Source organism: Daucus carota, chromosome 1, assembly GCF_001625215.2.
Source record: "Daucus carota subsp. sativus chromosome 1, DH1 v3.0, whole genome shotgun sequence".
NCBI lineage: Eukaryota > Viridiplantae > Streptophyta > Magnoliopsida > Apiales > Apiaceae > Daucus > Daucus carota.
Window position 1 is genome coordinate 26,788,241 of NC_030381.2, and position 20,975 is coordinate 26,809,215.

The window sequence follows — 20,975 nt, forward strand, 5'->3', positions numbered from 1 at the left end:
TATCTCTTTGACACATATGAGACTAGTCTTATATCTAAATTCTTGATTTCAATAAGTATACTTATAACCGTGTTTCTAATAATGTGCTCGTTGGGGCACCAATAAACACAAAATTTTGATAAATTTCTTTTATTTTATAAACTTATATTATTTAATAATTATAAACTCCTACATTTATAACAACCACACCACTGAAAATTATTCAATATCACATATTTTAATGATGATTAATAATGGTGGACCTCTGCATTTAACCGACGCCAGAGATTATTTGCGTCGCTAGATTAATCGACGTTATAGGCCTGTACTTATACCGTCTCCCAGATTTGTTACACCATTTAACCGACGTCTTAGAAATTATTTGACCCGTGTTGAAAGTCCCATGGTGTTAGCATGTGTCCATGAACACCGCATAAATCCTATTTATAATACAGAAATCAGATACGTGTCAAGTTAAGAACACTACTCCCTCCGCCCCCCTCAATTGTTTACATTGGAGGGGGACACGGAGACCAAGACAATGTATGAAAAATGAGTAAAATTAGATGAAAATTGGGTAAAGTTGTGGGACCTACCAATATTTAATACTCCCTCCGTATCTTTTTTCTTTTCCTATTTGTAATGTCGGTACTGTTCATAACATGAGACAAATTACTAATTTATATCTAATCTATAAAACTAAATATAGTCATGAGTGATGTTGTTAGATTCATATTCACGAGTACTTTAATACGGTGAAGTTCTTATATTTAATGCTACTACGAAATGAAAGATATTAACGATCAAAAGTGTGTGTTGGCAAACGTGAAAAGTACAAACAGGAAAAGTATTTAGGGACGGAGGGAGTAGGGGATTTGAGATAGTGGAGGAAAGTAGTGGTTGTAATAGTAGTTTTTATTGTTAAATATGAGATTGTGGAGGAAGATAGTGGGTGTAATGATGAGAAAAACTTACTATTTATAGTAACGTAAAGAAATGAGAGGGACATCCCAAAATAGTAACTGTAAAGAAATGAGAGGGACAGAGGGAGTATATAATACTTTTGTCACGGTCTATAAATTTCTTTAGTGGGACCCACGAGCCTGTTGAGTGGAAGAAGAAAGAAGGAAAAAGCATAGAGAATCTGAGTGGATGAAAATCTTTCCTTGCTTTACAAAATCATTGGCTGGGCAAAAACTTACTACATTTAGTGAATATTCGCTTTGGAGCTATGCTAGTCATACAAATCTTTTTATGAAGACCAGACACAACCTGATCTTATACTATGTGGGACCCATTTCTTATAGCATAAATTATCATTTGAAAGAGATGCAAAAAATTAATTTATTTTATAATATTATTGTGTTTTCCTTTTTTTATTAATATGATTCGTAACTTTGGAATAATATTTATAAATTAAATCACTTATCAGAAATATAAATTTAAAATTTAGTAATTAAAGTATCTGGTTGCAAATAGATCGCTGGGTTAAATTAAACATAACCTTAAACATTTTCAAATGCAAAAAATCTATACTAAACCTTAATAAGGCAACATGGTTATAAGTTGTAATCCAACTTTTTAGTTATAATTATTGGTTTGGTACGCAATTACAAGTCTGCCACACATACTATAACAAGCCAACATGAAAATAATTTGTAGTCCAACTTTTTAATTATAATTTTTGGTTTGGTATTATCCCTGCATTCCTGCAACTATAAGTTGCCACACGTAAAGGTCTATTACTCTCAGAGAGTGTCAAATACTAAAAACACTCATGATAATGTATTATCATATAATATTTCATAAAAAAATTATAATGATGTTAAAAATAAAATTATAAATATATAATTTTAAAGTCTATTATGGGTAGAGGTCTATTACTCTTACATTGTTAAAAAGTTTCAGATACCGAAAACAATCATGATAATATATTATCATAAATATATAATTTTAAAATCTACCACACATAGAGGTCTATTACTCATACATTGTTAAACAGTTTAAAATATTAAAAACACTCATGATAATGTATTATCATATAATATTTCATAAAAAAAATTATAATGATGTTTAAAATATAATTATAAATATATAATTTTAAATATAATCCATTGGTCAATATAATTTAATTAAAATTCAATTCATTAATATTAAAATACTAATAAAATAATGTTAAAATTTTAATTTTAAATAATCAATTACGAACTATATTACCCCGTGCTTCGCACAGGTTAAAGACTACTCCCTCCGTCCCAATCAATTCTATACAGTTTCATTTTTTGGATGTCCCATCATTTCTATACATTCCCAAAATAGCAACTTTTTATAATATAAAAAACTACTATACCCACTACATTCTCCCACTATCTCCATTATATAATAATAAAAACACTATTACACCCACTACCTTACTCCACTATCTCAAATCTATTATTAAAATATATGTGGATCCCACTTCACCCACTTTCCATTTAACTTTATTCATTTCTTACACTTTTTCTTGGTCTCCGTGTCCGATCCCAATGTATAGAGCAACCAGGCCCATTTTAAAAACCCAAAACTGTGTCATCCAAGCAAATAAAATCGTACATAATTTGTTATGGACTCAATGGTCAAACTTGGGAGCCCAAGTCGCTTTTAATCCTGAATCCAGTTGTTTGTCAAGCATTCTATCGTCAATTTTTCAAAATTTAAATTTCTTTGTCGCATGGAAAGACCGACAAACAAGTAGTACATAATTCCTGAGAATAAATATTCTAAACGATATAGTACAAAAATGTGTTGCAGGAGGACACACTATTGGAACGTCCATTTTTGTTCCAAACCTAATCTATTGACTAAATAATCTACTCCGTTATACCTTGCTCGACTTCAGTAACTCAGTCTTTCAGTCCCTTCAACCAGATTCAATTTCAATAATTTATTTTAATAGTAATAAAACTCCTCTCTGATAAAATTTTAGATCCGCCACTAAAGACAAAAAGAGTCTTCCACATGTTAATCGTAGCTTAGATGTATAGATATATTGTCAACCGTAAACTTCACCACGATTATACTTTTTGTCGAGTCACAACTTAAAAAAGTTGGTGCCTAGTCAAAGCAATAAACACAAGGTGCACTCAGGAATACTCCCTCCATCACAAGGTGACTTTCTATTGTGTTAGCTTCATTGTACATTAAAATGATAAATAAGAAAGGATAAGAGTGGAATATTGTTGATAAATTTGCATTGAAAAGGGAGAGACTCAACTATTTTAATTAGGATATTTTTTTTTTCTCAAAAGGATCATCTAATTTGGGATGGAGGGAGTATACAGTATACAACACTCCAATCCGTCACCTACGCGGTAGCCCCGCCACTATCCGGTCCCTCGCTTACCTTTAAATATTTATAGTGATCAGAATAAAATCGCTCGATCAATATAAAATAGTTATCCCTGTCTCATCACTTGTATACGTATAAAATATAATAATTTCATAATATATTTCTAAAATTTAATAAAAATTTGATGTTTAAACTCATCAAAAATTAAAAAAAAAATTATTATAAAACTGTAATTTATTGGAGTCTCTAAATGTGTGCAAATAGTGAAAGTATACATCAAAATAGAGGGACGAATATAATAGTTTGCACTCACATTCCGTAAATAAATCGAGCATGTACAAATTACTCGTTTTCATCCTATTTAAATGAAATAGGATGAAAACGAGTAATTTGATGTTCACTCTAAATGAAATGAGGATGATAATTAAATAAAAATTACAAAAATACTGAGAAAAAGAAAAATATTTAAAATAAAAGTAATTTAGTTTGAATGAATTAACTTTTATGTGATCATGTTGGAATAATAGTACAAGAAGTAAAATTTTAATTATAAGTACATGATTAGATCTCTAACTAAAGATAATCTGAACTAAAATGATAAAAGAAATGGAAATTATAAATATGGCCCAGCAAGCAAAGTATAAATTGTATTTCATTAAGTGACCATTCCTAATATAAAAATATATATATATTGTACATGAAAAACATCTGTTTCTTAGTTCTTGAAGACGCTTTATACTCTTTATATATAACTCAAACAATACGTGTTTGTTTGTAAATGAACTTTCTTTGCTGTTCGTGGAAGCTTTTACAACTGCAGGCTTATTTTGCATCCGCCTACTCAAGTTTTCATAACTCTAGAACTGGAATATCAAAGTTCGACTCTAATTAACTCTTGAACAGACCTTTCGAATTTCCCCGGCCGTCCCAGTGTTCACCCCAATATTCGTCATTTTAATCATAGATTTTCCGAATTCGACGTTCAAAGTCAATCCAGCCAAGCCTCTGATACCCATAAATCTCTGCGCAAAGTTCCTCGTTGTACTGTCCTGCCACAAGCTCTGATCTGACTCCAGAATTCCCCGTCCATCTCGAACATTTTTGAAGAAAGAACGATCAAAATTGTTACCGCTCCCGTAGTCCAAAGCGATACGTTTATTTCCATCGCCATTTTTAGGGCAAAGCGATTGGAGTGTAGGAAGGAACGAGGGATCGATGGTAGGATCAGCACCCCCGGAGTTTGTGAAGTTGTATAATCTGTAGCTCACGAATTGGCAAGCCACTGTTCCAATAGTGTGTCCTCCTGCAACACATTTTTGTACTATATGGTTTAGAATGTTGCATGCATGCAGATAGAAAAATTTCGGATGTCTGATAAACGTATGTAATATTGGCTTATTGCTTACCAACAAGGGTAACAAGATCTTGAGCGCTTAGACCAACATCTGCAAATTTTTTCTTCTGGACCGCGACTGAGTCTGTGAAACTCGGCAAATTGGCGGTGTCGGACGCCAATGACACTCGTCCGTCTCTCCGGCCAGTAGGCACGCGATAAGTCAGTGCACCGACCTGCATGTGAAAACATAAGAACAATGAGATGCTGATATAACAATGATCCTACTTCGAAATAGCATAAATTATTTGAATTTTTTGGTTAAAATCATATATAGCACATTCGAAACATTTATCTTACTTCTACTGTGGCATCACGAGCAGCAAGAGCAAGAATATCAGCACACGACACGACTCCGGGGCATGCTGCCTCTAGCTGTGTTTTGGCATCCTCAATCACTTCATATCCTCTCAGCAGAAGATTTGGCCTAGCGGTTTTCTCAGCATTGCTGCCATCGATAAGAATCGAAGCATCGCAACCATGAACGAAGCAATCATGGAAGACCATTCTGAGCAGTCCGGGGGCAACAGTGGAATCGGAGTTAACATGTTTCTTAACGGTGGCTTGAACGATGGATTCCGCTCTGGGACAAGAGGTGGAATAGAAGCCGACCCTAGTCTGAGCTAGAGCTAAGGGTGTGGCGACTAGAAGAACAAATAGAATAGAGAGTTTGCTAAGGAAAGAATCCATTTGAGTTTGTTATGTGTTGTTATAAATTGATTGTGTGTTTAGAGGAAACGAAGGTGGTGTATTTATAGGGACATAAAAGTGCTAAAATGGGCTAAACGTGTGGAGACCAGAGAGAACCAGGGTCAATGAAAAATACGTGGCAACGGATTGGAAAAGTTGTCCACTGGTGAGTTGTAGTCCACTCTCGGGCTGCCCAAGTTGTTTGATTCGTTGATTGATAGAAGAGTCAAATGAATGTTCATACATGCGGTTGCATAGTTTAAGTTCAATTTATGTCAGATTTTCTCAGACACGTACTCAGTGGATTAATATTTTGGCATTTACCTCATATATACATAAAAGTTTGCTCAGAAACTAATTCCTTCTTGTAAATTATAGAGTAATAATTATTGATTAGATATTCAAAATTCCAACAATTATGGACTTACTCGAAATTCATTTTACGGTCTTAAATCATCGTACATGCAGTATTCTAAAAATCCCCGATTTAACCGATAAATCCCCTGCAAGGTCGGCCACCGATTCGATTTTTTAAATCCGATTAATCCTTATATATATTCCTTAATCGAAGTATATATGATAAATTATTAAAATTAAAATACTATATTACTTTAAGTATGGTTTATTATAGAGTTTATGAATATGGTAAAGATATTAGTTACTAAATAGCTAATATAATAATAACTAAATATTAAATAATATTTTAATATAAAAACAAAACCGATTTTCACTCCGATTAATCCTTGCGATTAATCTCCGATTTCCGATTAATCCCTGAATCGGTAGCTCAACCGATTAAGTCCGATTCTCGATTTCTGTAACACTGCATACATGTATAAATAATATCTCTATCATTTTTTTTTTAATTTATACTCATTTTATTCTATTACATCCACTCCAACTAAACACAACATAATTGTGTGTTTGTGTGTAAGCCTAATATTACAACTCTTGAAACATAATTTGAAATTAGTTTTACAAAACTATATTTGAAATGTTGTAAATCATTGTGCTTGCGGAAAATGGTGAAGTGGGAACCGGAAAAGAAGCTTAAATAAGTGTGAAACGCATACGCAGGCGAATACCTTGATGTTACGTTCTATCAAGGAAACTAAAGTAATGGCGAAGCTGTTGCAAACTTAATTTTGTGTGGAGTATTAGTACTCCAAATGGATAGCGTAAACATGTTTTCTATTACAAAGTTGTTAGGGTGTCAAATACTCCGCTAACACTGACATGCATGCATTCCATGATTAAAAAACTAAAAATTACTAAAAGAGAAGGTGGAAACTATTGACTCGGGGTTCAGCAAAAGTTTTCAAAAGAGTCAAAGCAATGCGTGTGGGGTCGCGAATAACTTACTCTGCATTATCATGAAACTTCCTGCACTAGTATTTAACTATTCTTTGTCAAGCCTTCTACTTTACTCCCTCAATTTGTTTTATTTAACATTTTAATTTTTCACACGTATTTTCTGGTGAAGTGATCTGATAATATAATTATTTTTATTATATTTTTGCCAATTATGATATTGATTATATATTTTTATTCTGAAAATTAAAATTTTGAATTATTTTTAGTTATCTAGTCAGAATATTTAAAAATATGTATTAGAAACCAAACGTCGAATAAAATAATAAGATCGAGCTATATGTCTATCAGGGAGGCAAAAACCGCATGCTGTATATGACTGTTCTCAAAATCTACGTGCCGTGATAATCAAATAGCGGTTTCGTAAAAGAGTGTGAGAATAAATTAAAGAGTTTAAGAAGTAATTATTCCAGTTAGTTTTCGATACCTCTTGTGCAAAAATACAAATTTTTGCATAAAACACAGAACTCCTCATATTTAATTTAGATGGAATTAAAACACAAAATATATTGTCTTTAAATGATTCTACTGAATATATTTTTAATCATCGACAGATTTTGGGAGGACAAATTTCAATCTGAACCCTGCATCATTCTTTTGATCACAAAAGATATTAATCAAAAACTTGTCTTCGTCTTCTCTGTTCATAAGTCAGCTTTTACGCAACAGCTATTTCATTAAAGTTTTCTAAAGATTATTCATGTTCGATAGAAAATTATTGTCAGACATTTTAATTCACAAATTATATTTCAAAAATATTACTATTTCATTTGAAAATTTTAAAATGTTATATATATATTTCACCTTAAATATTTTATTTGCTGAGTTTTGCAGGACATCTTATTCACGATTACATATTTTTCTACTCCATCACATGGTTTTTTTGCTTACTTTTTAGTTAAACCAGTCATTGTGTCCGACAGCAAAACCAACACGGACTATAGGTATCGAGGACGATTTCTCTCTGATGCTATAGGTATATTATTTGTGTGTATGGTAGAATGTATATCTATTATTTTTTTTTGTCACTTTATATGGCAATTTTTCTTAGCTGTGATAATAGATGAAAACATGAGCTGAGTTGCTTTTGAGTTTTGACATATAATGTTCATGGAGAGTTTCATGTTAAATGCCTAAAAAATGTTTACGGAGTAAGGCTGACAGACTATATGCACGTAGTATGAAAAAGTAAGGGGCGACGGGCGTCATCAGCTCACCTTCACTACAATAAAATCGGGTACTTACGACAGAAATTCGTATCTAAAAAACAGCGCCGTCCTTGGATCCGGCACTTCTCCCTTATTTTTCATTTGAAAAAATATTTATAAAAAACTTATGACATCGTACTCTAGTATTATAATTATTTGATTTTTTCAATTGAAAAAATATTAAAATATATAAAAAGCTTACAACGGATTCGTTTTTCGTCGTAACAATTTAAGACGGAACTCTACTAATCCATAGTAACTTTATACGCGTGGTCCCTCATAAGTTATCTGTTACTATAACTTATAAATGACTTTATTTGTTGTAGCGCTTGTCGTATACCCCGGCCTGGTATAATTGGCCCCATCTCCTTCATTCTATGCACCACCGTATATTTGACTGAACAGACACATTGCATCACCAGATGCCCCACCATTCATGAAATCCCAGTTTTAGTAGAATAGCACTCAAATAAGTGAATAACTCCACTCAATCTTGTCATAGCCTTAGCCATGTCCAACTTAAACGCCATAAACCCCTCCTTTCCTGTTCTCTTTAGTTTGTGATAGTGCATGACTTCATAACTTATAATTAGAATATCTATCTAGGGTTAAATTTGTAGTGATAAATTAAAATTAATTTTTTAATTAAACCGATCGATCACAAAATTATAATGTCTTTTCATTATATTTTATTTTATATCAATTTTTCAGTATTTGAATATCAAATTCTTAAAATCAAAATTATTTTAATTTGTATATATCGATATATACAGAAATCAATGATTACTGGGTTAGTCATTGATATTATAAGATTAAAAAAAAATATCGTATACTATTGGGTTTATTTCCATCGCCATTTTTAGGGCAAAGCGATTGGAGTGTAGGAAGGAACGAGGGATCGATGGTAGGATCAGCACCCCCGGAGTTTGTGAAGTTGTATAATCTGTAGCTCACGAATTGGCAAGCCACTGTTCCAATAGTGTGTCCTCCTGCAACACATTTTTGTACTATATGGTTTAGAATGTTGCATGCATGCAGATAGAAAAATTTCGGGTGTCTATAAACGTATGTAATATTGGCTTATTGCTTACCAACAAGAGTTACAAGATCTTGAGCGCTAAGACCAACATCTGCAAATTTTTTCTTCTGGACCGCGACTGAGTCTGTGAAACTCGGCAAATTGGCGGTGTCGGACGCCAATGACACTCGTCCATCTCTCCGGCCAGTAGGCACGCGATAAGTCAGTGCACCGACCTGCATGTGAAACATGGGAACAATGAGAACTGATATAACAATGATCCTATTATGCTGCAGAAATATTTGAATTATTTTCTTAAAACCGCGAATATAGCACATTCGAAACATTTATCGTACTTCGACTGTGGCATCACGAGCAGCCAGAGCAAGAATATCAGCACAAGACACGACTCCGGGGCATGCTGCCTCTAGCTGTGTTTTGGCATCCTGAATGACTTCATATCCTCTTAACAAAAGATTTGGCCTAGCTGTTTTCTCAGCATTGCTGCCATCGATAAGAATCGATGCATCGCAGCCATGAACGAAGCAATCGTGGAAGACCATTCTGAGCAATCCTGGGGCAACAGTGGAATCGGAGTTAACATGTTTTTTAACGGTGGCTTGAACGATGGATTCCGCTCTGGGACAAGAGGTGGAATAGAAGCCGACCCTAGTCTGAGCTAGAGCTAAGGGTGTGGCGAGTAGAAGAACAAATAGAATAGAGAGTTTGCTAAGGAAAGAATCCATTTGAGTTTGTAATGTGTTGTTGTTATATATAAGTTGATTGTGAGTTTAAAGGAAACGAAGGTAAAATAATAGTACTTTTGATGATGTGGCATGACATGGACCGGCACTCTCGTTAGCACCCCCATTGGAGATGTTGGAGTGCTATTGGGGTGCCAAGTGAGTTGGCTTTGGGGTGCCAAAAGTTGGCAACCCATAAAGTAGGGTGCCAACTTCTTTTGTAGTCCCAATAATACATAAAATATAGATTTGTGGTCCCCAATAATACATAGAATATTATCTCTATTAATAAAGTTGGCATTTTGGAGTGCCAACCATTGTAGTGTATTTTGAAATAAGGGTGCTAGAAATGATTTGGAAGAATGAGAATATAAAAAATAATATTTTGAGTTATGTGTCAAAATTGACACCCATCGAAGGGTGCCAACCATCGGAGATGCTCTAATTAAGACACCATATGGTTGGGCTTTTAACACACTTGTCCGGCTTGCTGCCTTCACCCAACAAACTGACCTATTTATCACGCATCACAATTCGAATGCAATCTAGACATCATATTTTTCTTATTTGCTTCCTGCCAATCCATAATCTGTTTAGAGCTCATCTCGAACATGTACTCGAGTCAGTTTCATTCTCTTGCAAGACTTTCCAGTTCCTTGCAAACCAAACTCCTGCTAAAACCTTATCAATGCCGATCAAATTATTCGTTGACTCTGATATGCTGCGCCTGCACATTCTACCTCCCGCATATCTAACTCAATTTTCTGAAATGTTTCAGATTGCGCGAGTTAGTAGTACATGACAAACGTATAGCATTCGGTTTAATCGTTTCTTTTCTATGGGCTCCTTGTGTTTGTAAAATGACAGCTTATTTAAAAGCTAAATAAATTTCTCCAGAAAGTTCTATTCAAACTCGCAAACCGCAGAGACAGCTAATTAAATCATAACTAAATGATAACACTACAAGAAAACAGTCAATAGACATCGGTTTTTGATGTGGCATATAATAGTACTTTTGATGATGTGGCATGACATGGACCGGCACTCTCGTTAGCACCCCCATTGGAGATGTTGGAGTGCTATTGGGGTGCCAAGTGAGTTGGCTTTGGGGTGCCAAAAGTTGGCAACCCATAAAGTAGGGTGCCAACTTCTTTTGTAGTCCCAATAATACATAAAATATAGATTTGTGGTCCCAATAATACATAGAATATTATCTCTATTAATAAAGTTGGCATTTTGGAGTGCCAACCATTGTAGTGTATTTTGAAATAAGGGTGCTAGAAATGATTTGGAAGAATGAGAATATAAAAAATAATATTTTGAGTTATGTGTCAAAATTGACACCCATCGAAGGGTGCCAACCATCGGAGATGCTCTAATTAAGACACCATATGGTTGGGCTTTTAACACACTTGTCCGGCTTGCTGCCTTCACCCAACAAACTGACCTATTTATCACGCATCACAATTCGAATGCAATCTAGACATCATATTTTTCTTATTTGCTTCCTGCCAATCCATAATCTGTTTAGAGCTCATCTCGAACATGTACTCGAGTCAGTTTCATTCTCTTGCAAGACTTTCCAGTTCCTTGCAAACCAAACTCCTGCTAAAACCTTATCAATGCCGATCAAATTATCCGTTGACTCTGATATGCTGCGCCTGCACATTCTACCTCCCGCATATCTAACTCAATTTTCTGAAATGTTTCAGATTGCGCGAGTTAGTAGTACATGACAAACGTACAGCATTCGGTTTAATCGTTTCTTTTCTGTGGGCTCCTTGTGTTTGTAAAATGACAGCTTATTTAAAAGCTAAATAAATTTCTCCAGAAAGTTCTATTCAAACTCGCAAACCGCAGAGACAGCTAATTAAATCATAACTAAATGATAACACTACAAGAAAACAGTCAATAGACATCGGTTTTTAACCGATGTCTATGTTCTTTCCGGACCGATGTCTTTGTCGGTGATGTCTATATATAGACATCGGTCAAAAACCGATGTCTGAAATAAGATATGTGTGAGAGAAGACGTACCCACTTCGATTCAAACTTACCAAGCTGAGTAGAGAGTAGAGAACACCGGAGATAGGTGATGAGTGGTGGTGAGCGGAGCGGCAGTGATGAGTGAGCAGTAGTGTTGAGCGGAGCGGTGGTGAGCGGTGGTGAGCGGGCTGAGTGGGTGGTGAGCGGTGGTGAGTGGGTGGGCTGAGTGAGAGAGATGGTCGAGAGATCAGAGAGATAGTCGAGAGAGAGAGGTCGAGTGAGAGAGAGAGTCGAGTGAGAGAGTTTGTAAGAAATGTTGTAGTTATTTTAGTTATTAGTTTAGATTTTTGATTTTAATTTTATGTTAAATATGTCTGAAGAGAAGGAGAGAAGCCTAAAATGTTCTAAGGCGGAGGAATATTTGGTTCTAACGCGGGGTTTTTTTGACTAAGGAGGGGAGAGAGGGATGGCCGTGTGTTTTGAATTTTTTTAATGATATTTTAGACATCGGTTTAAATTTAATTGATGTCTTAAAATGCTAAAGACATCGCCTCTAGAATGGGTGATGTTAAAAACATTTTTAACATCGGCGGCAAATCTGACCGATGTCTGACCTATGATGTCTATTAACAAGTTTCTTGTAGTGTAAAAACACATATTTCGCGCCATTTTATTATTCCTTCCAATTATTTCACATAATTTATGATGTTTAAATATCTAATTTTAATTGTTATGTCAAAAAAAAATCTCAACAAAAATATAAACTATACACTTTTGTTGATTTACGAAATGGAAAATTTAAATATATTTAAATATTTTAAATTACATGGAAAAATTCGAATAAGATGTAAAGGGAGGGGAGCACTATTTTGCGACTGATAGATGGAATTGCATGCTTATATTACATAACCTTCCCTACTCAAGTTTCAAATTGTTATTGTTTAAAAAAAAGTAGGGTTTTGGAAACCCCCCCAAATTCTACATCCTTTTTAATTAATTGCTGAACAAATTTTGCGAATTTCACCGGCACTCCCCGTCTTCACTCCAACATTCATCATTTTGATCATGGCCTTTCCAAACTCAACATTCAGAGTCAGTCCAGCCAATCCTCTAATACCCATAAATCTCTGTGCATCTCGTACATTTTTGAAGAACGAACGATCAAAATTGTCGCCACTTCCATAATCTAACGGGATTCGTTTGTTTCCATCACCATTTTGCGGGCAAAGAGATTGGAGTGTAGGAAGGAATTTGGAATTGATTGTTGGATCCGCACCGCTAGTATTTTTGAAGTTGTATAGTCTGTAACTTACGAATTGGCATGCAACGGTTCCAATAGTGTGTCCTCCTGCAATGCATGTGAATATACGTGTGAGATTAATTCAATATAAATTATGCATGCATGTCATGAGAATATAAAATTTAGTATCTCTTACCAACAAGAGTGACAAGATCTTGAGCGCTGAGACCTACGTCTGAGAATTTCTTCCTCTGAACAGTGACTGAGTCCGTGAAACTCGGCAAATTGGAGGTATCAGATGCTAATTAAGTCACAATACCCACAATATCAGACCTAATTGAGTCACAATACCCACAATATCAGACCTAAATAAGTCACAATACCAACAAATTCACTACTAATCCTACACAGACATATAAACAAATATACAAAAAAGCCCTAATTTGCTCTAAATTTTCAAGATGCAAACAGAATCTACCTTCTAACATACATATACATATAAAAAGATTTGGGGGTTTTACCTCAAATCGAAGCTCTAATTCACTCCTCTAGACGTTTTCAAAGCAGACGAGAAAGAGAGATGAACCGCAGAGGTGAGCGAGAGAGATCAGCCACAGAGTTGAGCCAGCGAGAGAGATGAGCCACAGAGTTGAGTGAGAGAGGTGAGTGAGAGCGATGAGCGAGAGAGAGATGCGCGCGAGAGAGTTAGTGGTGGAGAGAGATAGTGTGAGAGAGAGTTGAGGATACTGTAATAGAATTTTTGTGTAATAAAATTTATGTGTAATAAAATTTTGGTACAAAAATTTCATATCCCGCCATCAAACTTGAAGCCCCCGCCTATTTTTCAGCCAAATTGTAAACTATGTATTGTAACGTTTTTAAAAGTATTGCGTTTGTTCTAAATTTTGTTTTTGACAAGTTCGTTCGTAACACTTTTCTATTTTATACAACACTTTGCAAAATATTACAATAGAGTAGCAAATTTTTTATCTATTGCAACATTTTATGCAACACAAATGTATGTTAGGGTTGCAATAGGCCATATTTGGTGTAGTGAGAAAAAGTATATGAGGGGCAAACTAAAACCAATTGTGAAATATAATTCCCGACAAAAATATAAGAATATAACATCTTATTCAATAATAAGAATATTAGAAGTTTGATAAAAAAAAGAATATTAGAAGTTATAATGTCTAACCAAAGCAATAACTTTGGTTAGACACACAATACTAAAAAAATCACAACACATACTAATCTTTTCTCACGAGAAACAAACATACATAAACAAAAAAATTTAAACTTTTTGTTAGGAAAAGAATAAAACCTTCTCTTTAAGAAATTTATTTTATTAAAATTTAAATAATATATATATCACAATCAACATTTTTAATAATCCAATTAATCAACAAAGAGTCATCATAGCATCACAAAGTATAAGAATTAATAGATTCTAATTATTAATCAAAGAACAAAATTTTCCGCACAAATTCGTCTGGGACAATAATCATGCCAACCCATAATGGTCCAAAATATATGCCACCAATTATGGCCATCAAAAAATGGTACAATCTCCTTGAACAATATCAAGACGTAAATAAGAGCCATCAATTATGGCACACAATAATATCTCATTAATAATTAATAAATCAACAAATTTAATATGCCAATTAAGGCGAATAAATGCAAATAAAAACACTTACCAAACACATATTTTAAAAACATGAGTACGATCAAATAAACTCTATATATTTAAATATAAAAACACAATTACACAAATATTTAATTCTTTCTGATGTATAACTGAAGAATTTATTTTCTTCCTATCCAAAATTCTTGCACACTAAAATATATACATGTATAACATATAAAATTATACCATAATTAAAATCAATCGATATTCAAATCATAACAAATCAATAATCTATTCGTACATGCAACTAAAAACAATTTAAAAAACTAAAATTTTAAATATAGAAGATCAAACACACACTAAACACATCTATCAATCGAGAACTACCAAGAACACAAAGAACACGTATACAAAAAACACATATAAAAAATTAAAACGAACCCCGAATTCCATCAATACTATGACCGGCCACAACAAATCCGGCGAAGACAAAACATGTTTGAAAAATCTAGGCCACCAAACTCAACAAAATTCACAACCTAATCCGAACAAATTCCAACGAAGTTACAAATGAATTCGATCACCGAAAAAACCAACAAAACAAACCAAAAACACACGAGAAACATCAAGAAAAGATCAAGAAAAGACGTACCTTTTAAAGAGACGGAGAGAATTTGATTACAAATAAATTAAAAGAATGATGTTACCGATTTTAAAATAAAACCCATAAATCACCATCTCAAATTCTACCGAGAAAGAAGATTGGATTCTAAACGACACAACCGGGCAACAGACAATGAAAATTGGAATTCAGATTTCTTCCTTTCAGAGTCACTGCGAGGCATATTCGGAGGCCATCAACGTTAGCCAAAGGGCCTCCCTTTGGTTAGATATATTTTTTTATTTTCCTTTTATTTATCTTCTTTGTTGATAAATTATATTGGATTTATCTTATTTTGAGAATCTATACTGAATTTAATATAATTAAATTTATTATTATTATTTTCTTGTTATTAATGGATTGTATTTATTTCCGTGATCTTATAAGTTGGAGCGTTTTCTTTTCTTCTGGAGACATTTTCACGCTTTTCGATTAGATAATAAGCTTTTTGAATGAATGAAACTCTTGGGAGTATCGGTGTATTCAGTTACGGACAAGTGCTTTTGTGTCAAAGAAAAAAAAAAGAAAAAGAAAGCGCTCTGCTAGGTTATTTTTGCGAATGAAGGGATGAGTTTCTTTATTACAAGATTGTCGATTTGTCATGCAAAACTTGTAGGGAAAACTTTACAACCTTGGGAAAATCACTTGAAACCCCTCTCTCACTCATTTTAATAACTTATTGAGTCTCTATTTGCAACTTATGTGATTTAATTATACAATACGTAGAATAAATATTTATTTTATTTATAATACTTAAATACACTGTTAATATATTTAACAAAATAAGTTAAAATGTAAAGACGACGTAAAAATCAAAAATACCCGGGGATCGTGCATGGAACTAATTTAAAGCTAGCTAAGATCTTTTGAGGACAGCAATTTTTAACATCTTTAATTAACCTTCAGTATCGTGTCACAATTCATAAACCAATTTTAAATTATTTTTCTAGATCAATGCAGTCAATTATGTATCTTCCAGAAGTTGGTCATAAGCTACTTCTCATTTTGTTCTATTGAGGCGAACCATATATTGAGATTGATCAGATTAAAGTGAAAGTCGAGTTATATACTAATTTTAAATTATTTTTATCTTGAAATTGATCGGATTAATACATAAACTCCATCCATTATGGTTCAGTCATTAATCATTTAAGTAAATTAAAAACGAAAATAAATAAGATAACACCATTAACGCATTTTTACTATGAGCAGCAAAATACAGATTATTATAGCACTTGGTAATACAAATGTAACATGGAATTTATTCTCTGCCTGCAAGTCGCAGTAACCCTAGCTAACAGATCAACTATGATACCATGATGCAGGCTAATAATTAACGCGGCAAGAGTCTCTAATTTGGTGGTCTTCTTCGGCCACCAGAACCAGTCTCTCTCTGGCAATTAAAATAGAGGGCAGCTACCGGCGAACCCAGATTGTTTTGTTCTGCAAAGTCTCGGGTGTTGAAGTTCTCGCGCCTTGGTGGAGCGGAGACTGTCTGTCGTCCCAGTTGTTTGAACAACACGAAAACGAATCTGTGGATTCCACTCGACGGTCTTGGACTCTTGTAGAACATCATCTCATGGCCTATTAATCAAATTAGCTCATCAATCTCGCTTCATGTTGAAGATATTGGTAATTTAAATTTAACTAAAATGCATGGAAAAATCACCCCAAGGCATGATTATAACAAATGCTAAGTTTACGGATCAACTGATATCTTACGAGAAACATGTCAAGCCTTTTTCTAAAGATCATATAATACCGTATATCTTAACTGCAAACGAGTACATCCAAATTTCACAAGTTTATACAATAAGGGATGCCTAAGGAATAGCTGGTTAGAATAGTTTAGAGAACAGAGGAAAAGAGGAGTTTAAAGTTCAGTGCTCACCAAAATGTGCTCCAGTTGTAGCAGGAATGTCAGTGACCAACCTAAATCAGGGGCATAGAGAAGAATTCTACATGTTAGGAAGAATTTACATAACCAAGCTGGAGTGAAGAGGATTCTAGTTAACAATACAATATGATCCTATGATCCTACCGGGCATATTCAATCAGAAATTAGATAAATTTATTAGTTACGTCGAATACAAATAACCTGTTGAATACAAATCACTGTTGTAGATGTTAAATATTATCCATCACGTCGAATATGTAAATTTTATTAAAAATCGAGTAATAAGTGCGACGGCAAATACATCATTTTATCATCCACATTGATCATTCTTTCTTTAAAAGAAAAAACGCATGAATTTTGTTTTTGTAATTGACCATTAATCGATTCAAAATTATAATATTTAAATCCTCGACTTCCCATTAGAGATGCAAGAACGATATCGCTAGAGCAAGTGATTGTGTTGTAGCACGTAAGCTACATAAATCCAGTGACATGGGTTTCAGTTTTTCAAATTAGTAATACTTTTTTCATGTGTTGGAAGGAGTTATGTGGAGATTGAGATGTCAAGCAGAGCTTTTACTTTAGGCTAATGCCCATACCATACTGTACTATTAATTCATCACACTGTACGTTGAGAATTTGAAATGATTTTTTTCTATTTGTTAAGAATTAGGAGTACTTAGGAAAATTGTAAAGGATTAATCGTACTTACCAGTGTAAGTATTCTCTCAAACTTGGATCACTTGGACTGGGAGCATCAGGATCCACCATAACCTGCAATCAGATTTAATGATACAACTTAGCATGTTTGTATAATGATAATAATATGCATAGCTTTATGTGATGTGTGTGTTTGAGGATATGAAGTTGTGTGTGTGAGGGATGAGAAGAAGATATAAAGTAGTATGCTGGGTAAGTGTGTGGGGGAGTGAGCTACACGAGAAGACCAAGTAGAAAAATGCATGAGAGAGAGAGGGGCATACGAGAGAGAGATAGAGAGAGAGGGCCAGAGAGGGAGAGAGGGGGGGAGGGGGGGAGAGAGATAGAGAGAGAAGACCAGAGAGGCATACGAGAGAGAGAGATAGAGAGAGAGGCATACGAGAGAGAGAGAGAGGGGGGGAGGGGGGGGAGAGAGAGATAGAGAGAGAAGACCAGAGAGGGAGAGAGGCATACGAGAGAGAGGGGGGGGGGGGGGGAGAGAGAGAAAAGGGTATAAAGAAGGAGGATTACAAGAGTGTAGAAAGTTCTGAGATCATCTCCACCAATATTAACCCTTGGGTGGTTGATAATTTGAGAAGGTCTCAACTCACAGCCGTTGTTCACTTCTCTGTTGTTATATATCACACTAAGAGAAATGGAACGGGTGAATGGATCCAAAACATCCCCTATAACCCTACCAACAACAAGAGGATCGCCTCTAGGCGGCATAATTAAAATGGCAAAGATATTTATGTTGTGAGCGTGAGAGTATGTCAAACTCAAAGTGTCTACGCAAGTGTGTTTAACTTATACATAGCAACTCACTAGTGTATCTAGTGGCTATGAAATCCATGCTCCATCTGTGCCAACTCTACTTACTTATATACTGCTCTGAGTGCTACATGGCAATGGTCCCGGCCCACGTGGGACTTATACCTATGTATATCTCAAACTGATAGTATATATATTTATTATTTGCACCCATTTAGTGATATTTTTAAAATATAATTTCATTATATTTTTTTAAAATTTTACATCAAATATTATTATAAAAAGAAAATTTTAGGAAAATATCATGAAATTATATTCTAAAAACATGTCGGAATAAATTATTACCAAATATTCCCTCTTAGCAATTGTCGTGTCCCCCATCCATTTACACCATGCAATGATATAAATAGCAGGACAGTTATACTGTCAAAATGATATTTTTATATAGAAAAAATGTGTTTAAATTTGTTATCTTTAAACTTTACTTATAGTTATCAAGTATTTGTTATTTAATGGCAAGTTATTTAATTAGTAAAGATAATATTTTTTGTTAGAATTCTTTCTTTTAAAATGAGTTTAGATTACTAATAATACATGAAGCTACACACTAACATTAATGCTAAAAACACATCAAATATGTGTACTACTGTAGGCTGTGTAGGGGTATATATATTTCGACACAAAAATATGTTCAATTAATTTAAATGTTAATGAATTATTATTCATTATTTAACTAAAACTAAATAAACTCTAAGAAAAATTTAATATATATTTGTAAAACTAAACTCTATTTTCTTTGAAAATAAGATAAGACCTGCATGCAGTCTATCAAATATTTCTAAACAAGTGGATTAATTAATGTTAATTAGTATATTAATGTTAATTAGTACATGCACAGCAGGACGAAACTATGTAGGGGCCAGAAGGGGCCATGGCCCCCCCTAGGGTTTCCGTAATACTATAATTTGTATTACTCCCTCCGTCCCTTTTTATCTGTCCATTTTGGGAAAAAAAACACATACCAAGGAATAATTGATTGTATAAACTTTTTCATTAAATACCTCTAATTAATATCTTGAAAATGGTGGAATACCCCTACTTTATGTCTTGAAAACATGAATTCAACCAAGTTTTAAATAAGTCAAGCCTTGAAAATTGAAATTATGGAGATATATTTGAAAAACTATCATTAAATTAGTTTTGAAAGTATAAATAGACAGATAAATAGGGACAAATATTTACTTCCAAAGTGGACGGATAAATAGGGACGGAGGGAGTATATAATTTTGAAAAAAATTATATTTTCTTTTTATATTTATATAAATATAAAAATTTGGCCCCCAAAAAAATATTTGTTCACTCTTAAGAGATAATTAACATTATAAGATGAAGTGTTAATTTTTAGATTTCTCTAATTTATGTATTAGACCAAATTTATGAATAAAAATAAACAAATATATATATATAAAAAAAATCAAAAAAATCAAAAAATAGTAAATATATATATATATATATATATATTTACTATTTTTTGATTTTTTTTATTTTTAAATCTACGTGTACTAAATTCGGATTAAATGTACTAAAATCCTAATATACATACACACACAGATATATATATATATATATATATATATATATATATATATATATATATATATATCCATTTTTAAGTAATCGGGAGAAAATATAGTCAGTTGAATAATATAATTTAATTAATATTCAATCTATTAATACTAAAATACTAATAAAATGATGTTAAAATTTAAATTATATATAATAAGTGCTTTGCACGGGTTAAAGGCTAGTATGTAATATTTGTTGAGTAGTGCTACATACACAAAATTGTACATAATTTTACACAAAATGACATGGCAATCTAGGTGGGGAGTTTTAGTTGGTGCTATTAATGCATGTGCAGGGGGTCCATTCCAATCACAAGTTAACACATGCTCATTTTGTAAATGTTTCTGTACTCAATTTTGTGCATGTAGCATTTTCCATATTTGTCACGTAAGAGACCACAGTTGACAAGTACTTTTGCCAAGTGTTTATAACGTGTGAAATTCAACTTTCAACGTAAAGTTATATTTCCAAAGTCAATTGTAATTCACATATTTCTCATTCCAATCACAAGTTAACGCATGCTCATTTTGTAAATGTTTCTGTACTCAATTTTGTGCATCTAGCATTTTCCATATTTGTCACGTAAGAGACCACAGTTGACAAGTACTTTTGCCAAGAGTTTATAACGTGTGAAATTCAACTTTCAATGTAATGTTATATTTCCAAATTCAATTCTAATTCACATATTTCTCATTTATATCTTCTAGATCAAAACCTCATTTCACATAATATGAT

At 33.4% G+C, this 20,975-nt stretch overlaps 3 protein-coding genes and 1 pseudogene across 3 annotated transcripts; all 4 read right to left on the reverse strand.

Moving 5' to 3' along the window:
* Positions 1–3,929: 3,929 nt before the first annotated feature.
* Positions 3,930–5,430, reverse strand: LOC108201594 (peroxidase N1-like). The gene is made up of 3 exons (XM_017369885.2): positions 5,001–5,430; positions 4,714–4,876; positions 3,930–4,610 (listed from the first exon to the last, which is right to left on the reverse strand). The coding sequence occupies exons 1-3, from the start codon at positions 5,388–5,390 to the stop codon at positions 4,192–4,194; spliced, it is 972 nt and encodes a 323-aa protein (XP_017225374.1). The 5' UTR covers positions 5,391–5,430; the 3' UTR covers positions 3,930–4,191.
* Positions 5,431–8,760: 3,330 nt separating this feature from the next.
* On the reverse strand, positions 8,761–9,748 carry LOC108220118 (peroxidase N1-like). Its single transcript, XM_017393799.2, has 3 exons — positions 9,344–9,748; positions 9,061–9,223; positions 8,761–8,958 (listed from the first exon to the last, which is right to left on the reverse strand). The coding sequence occupies exons 1-3, from the start codon at positions 9,731–9,733 to the stop codon at positions 8,774–8,776; spliced, it is 738 nt and encodes a 245-aa protein (XP_017249288.2). The 5' UTR covers positions 9,734–9,748; the 3' UTR covers positions 8,761–8,773.
* Positions 9,749–12,545: 2,797 nt separating this feature from the next.
* On the reverse strand, positions 12,546–13,448 carry LOC135149876 (cationic peroxidase 2-like; annotated as a pseudogene).
* Positions 13,449–16,445: 2,997 nt separating this feature from the next.
* LOC108201615 (protein VERNALIZATION 3-like) lies at positions 16,446–18,677 on the reverse strand. The gene is made up of 4 exons (XM_064094326.1): positions 18,375–18,677; positions 17,857–17,918; positions 17,139–17,179; positions 16,446–16,831 (listed from the first exon to the last, which is right to left on the reverse strand). Exons 1-4 carry the CDS (start codon positions 18,570–18,572, stop codon positions 16,599–16,601), a joined length of 534 nt encoding a protein of 177 aa, XP_063950396.1. The 5' UTR covers positions 18,573–18,677; the 3' UTR covers positions 16,446–16,598.
* Between the last annotated feature and the right edge of the window lie 2,298 nt (positions 18,678–20,975).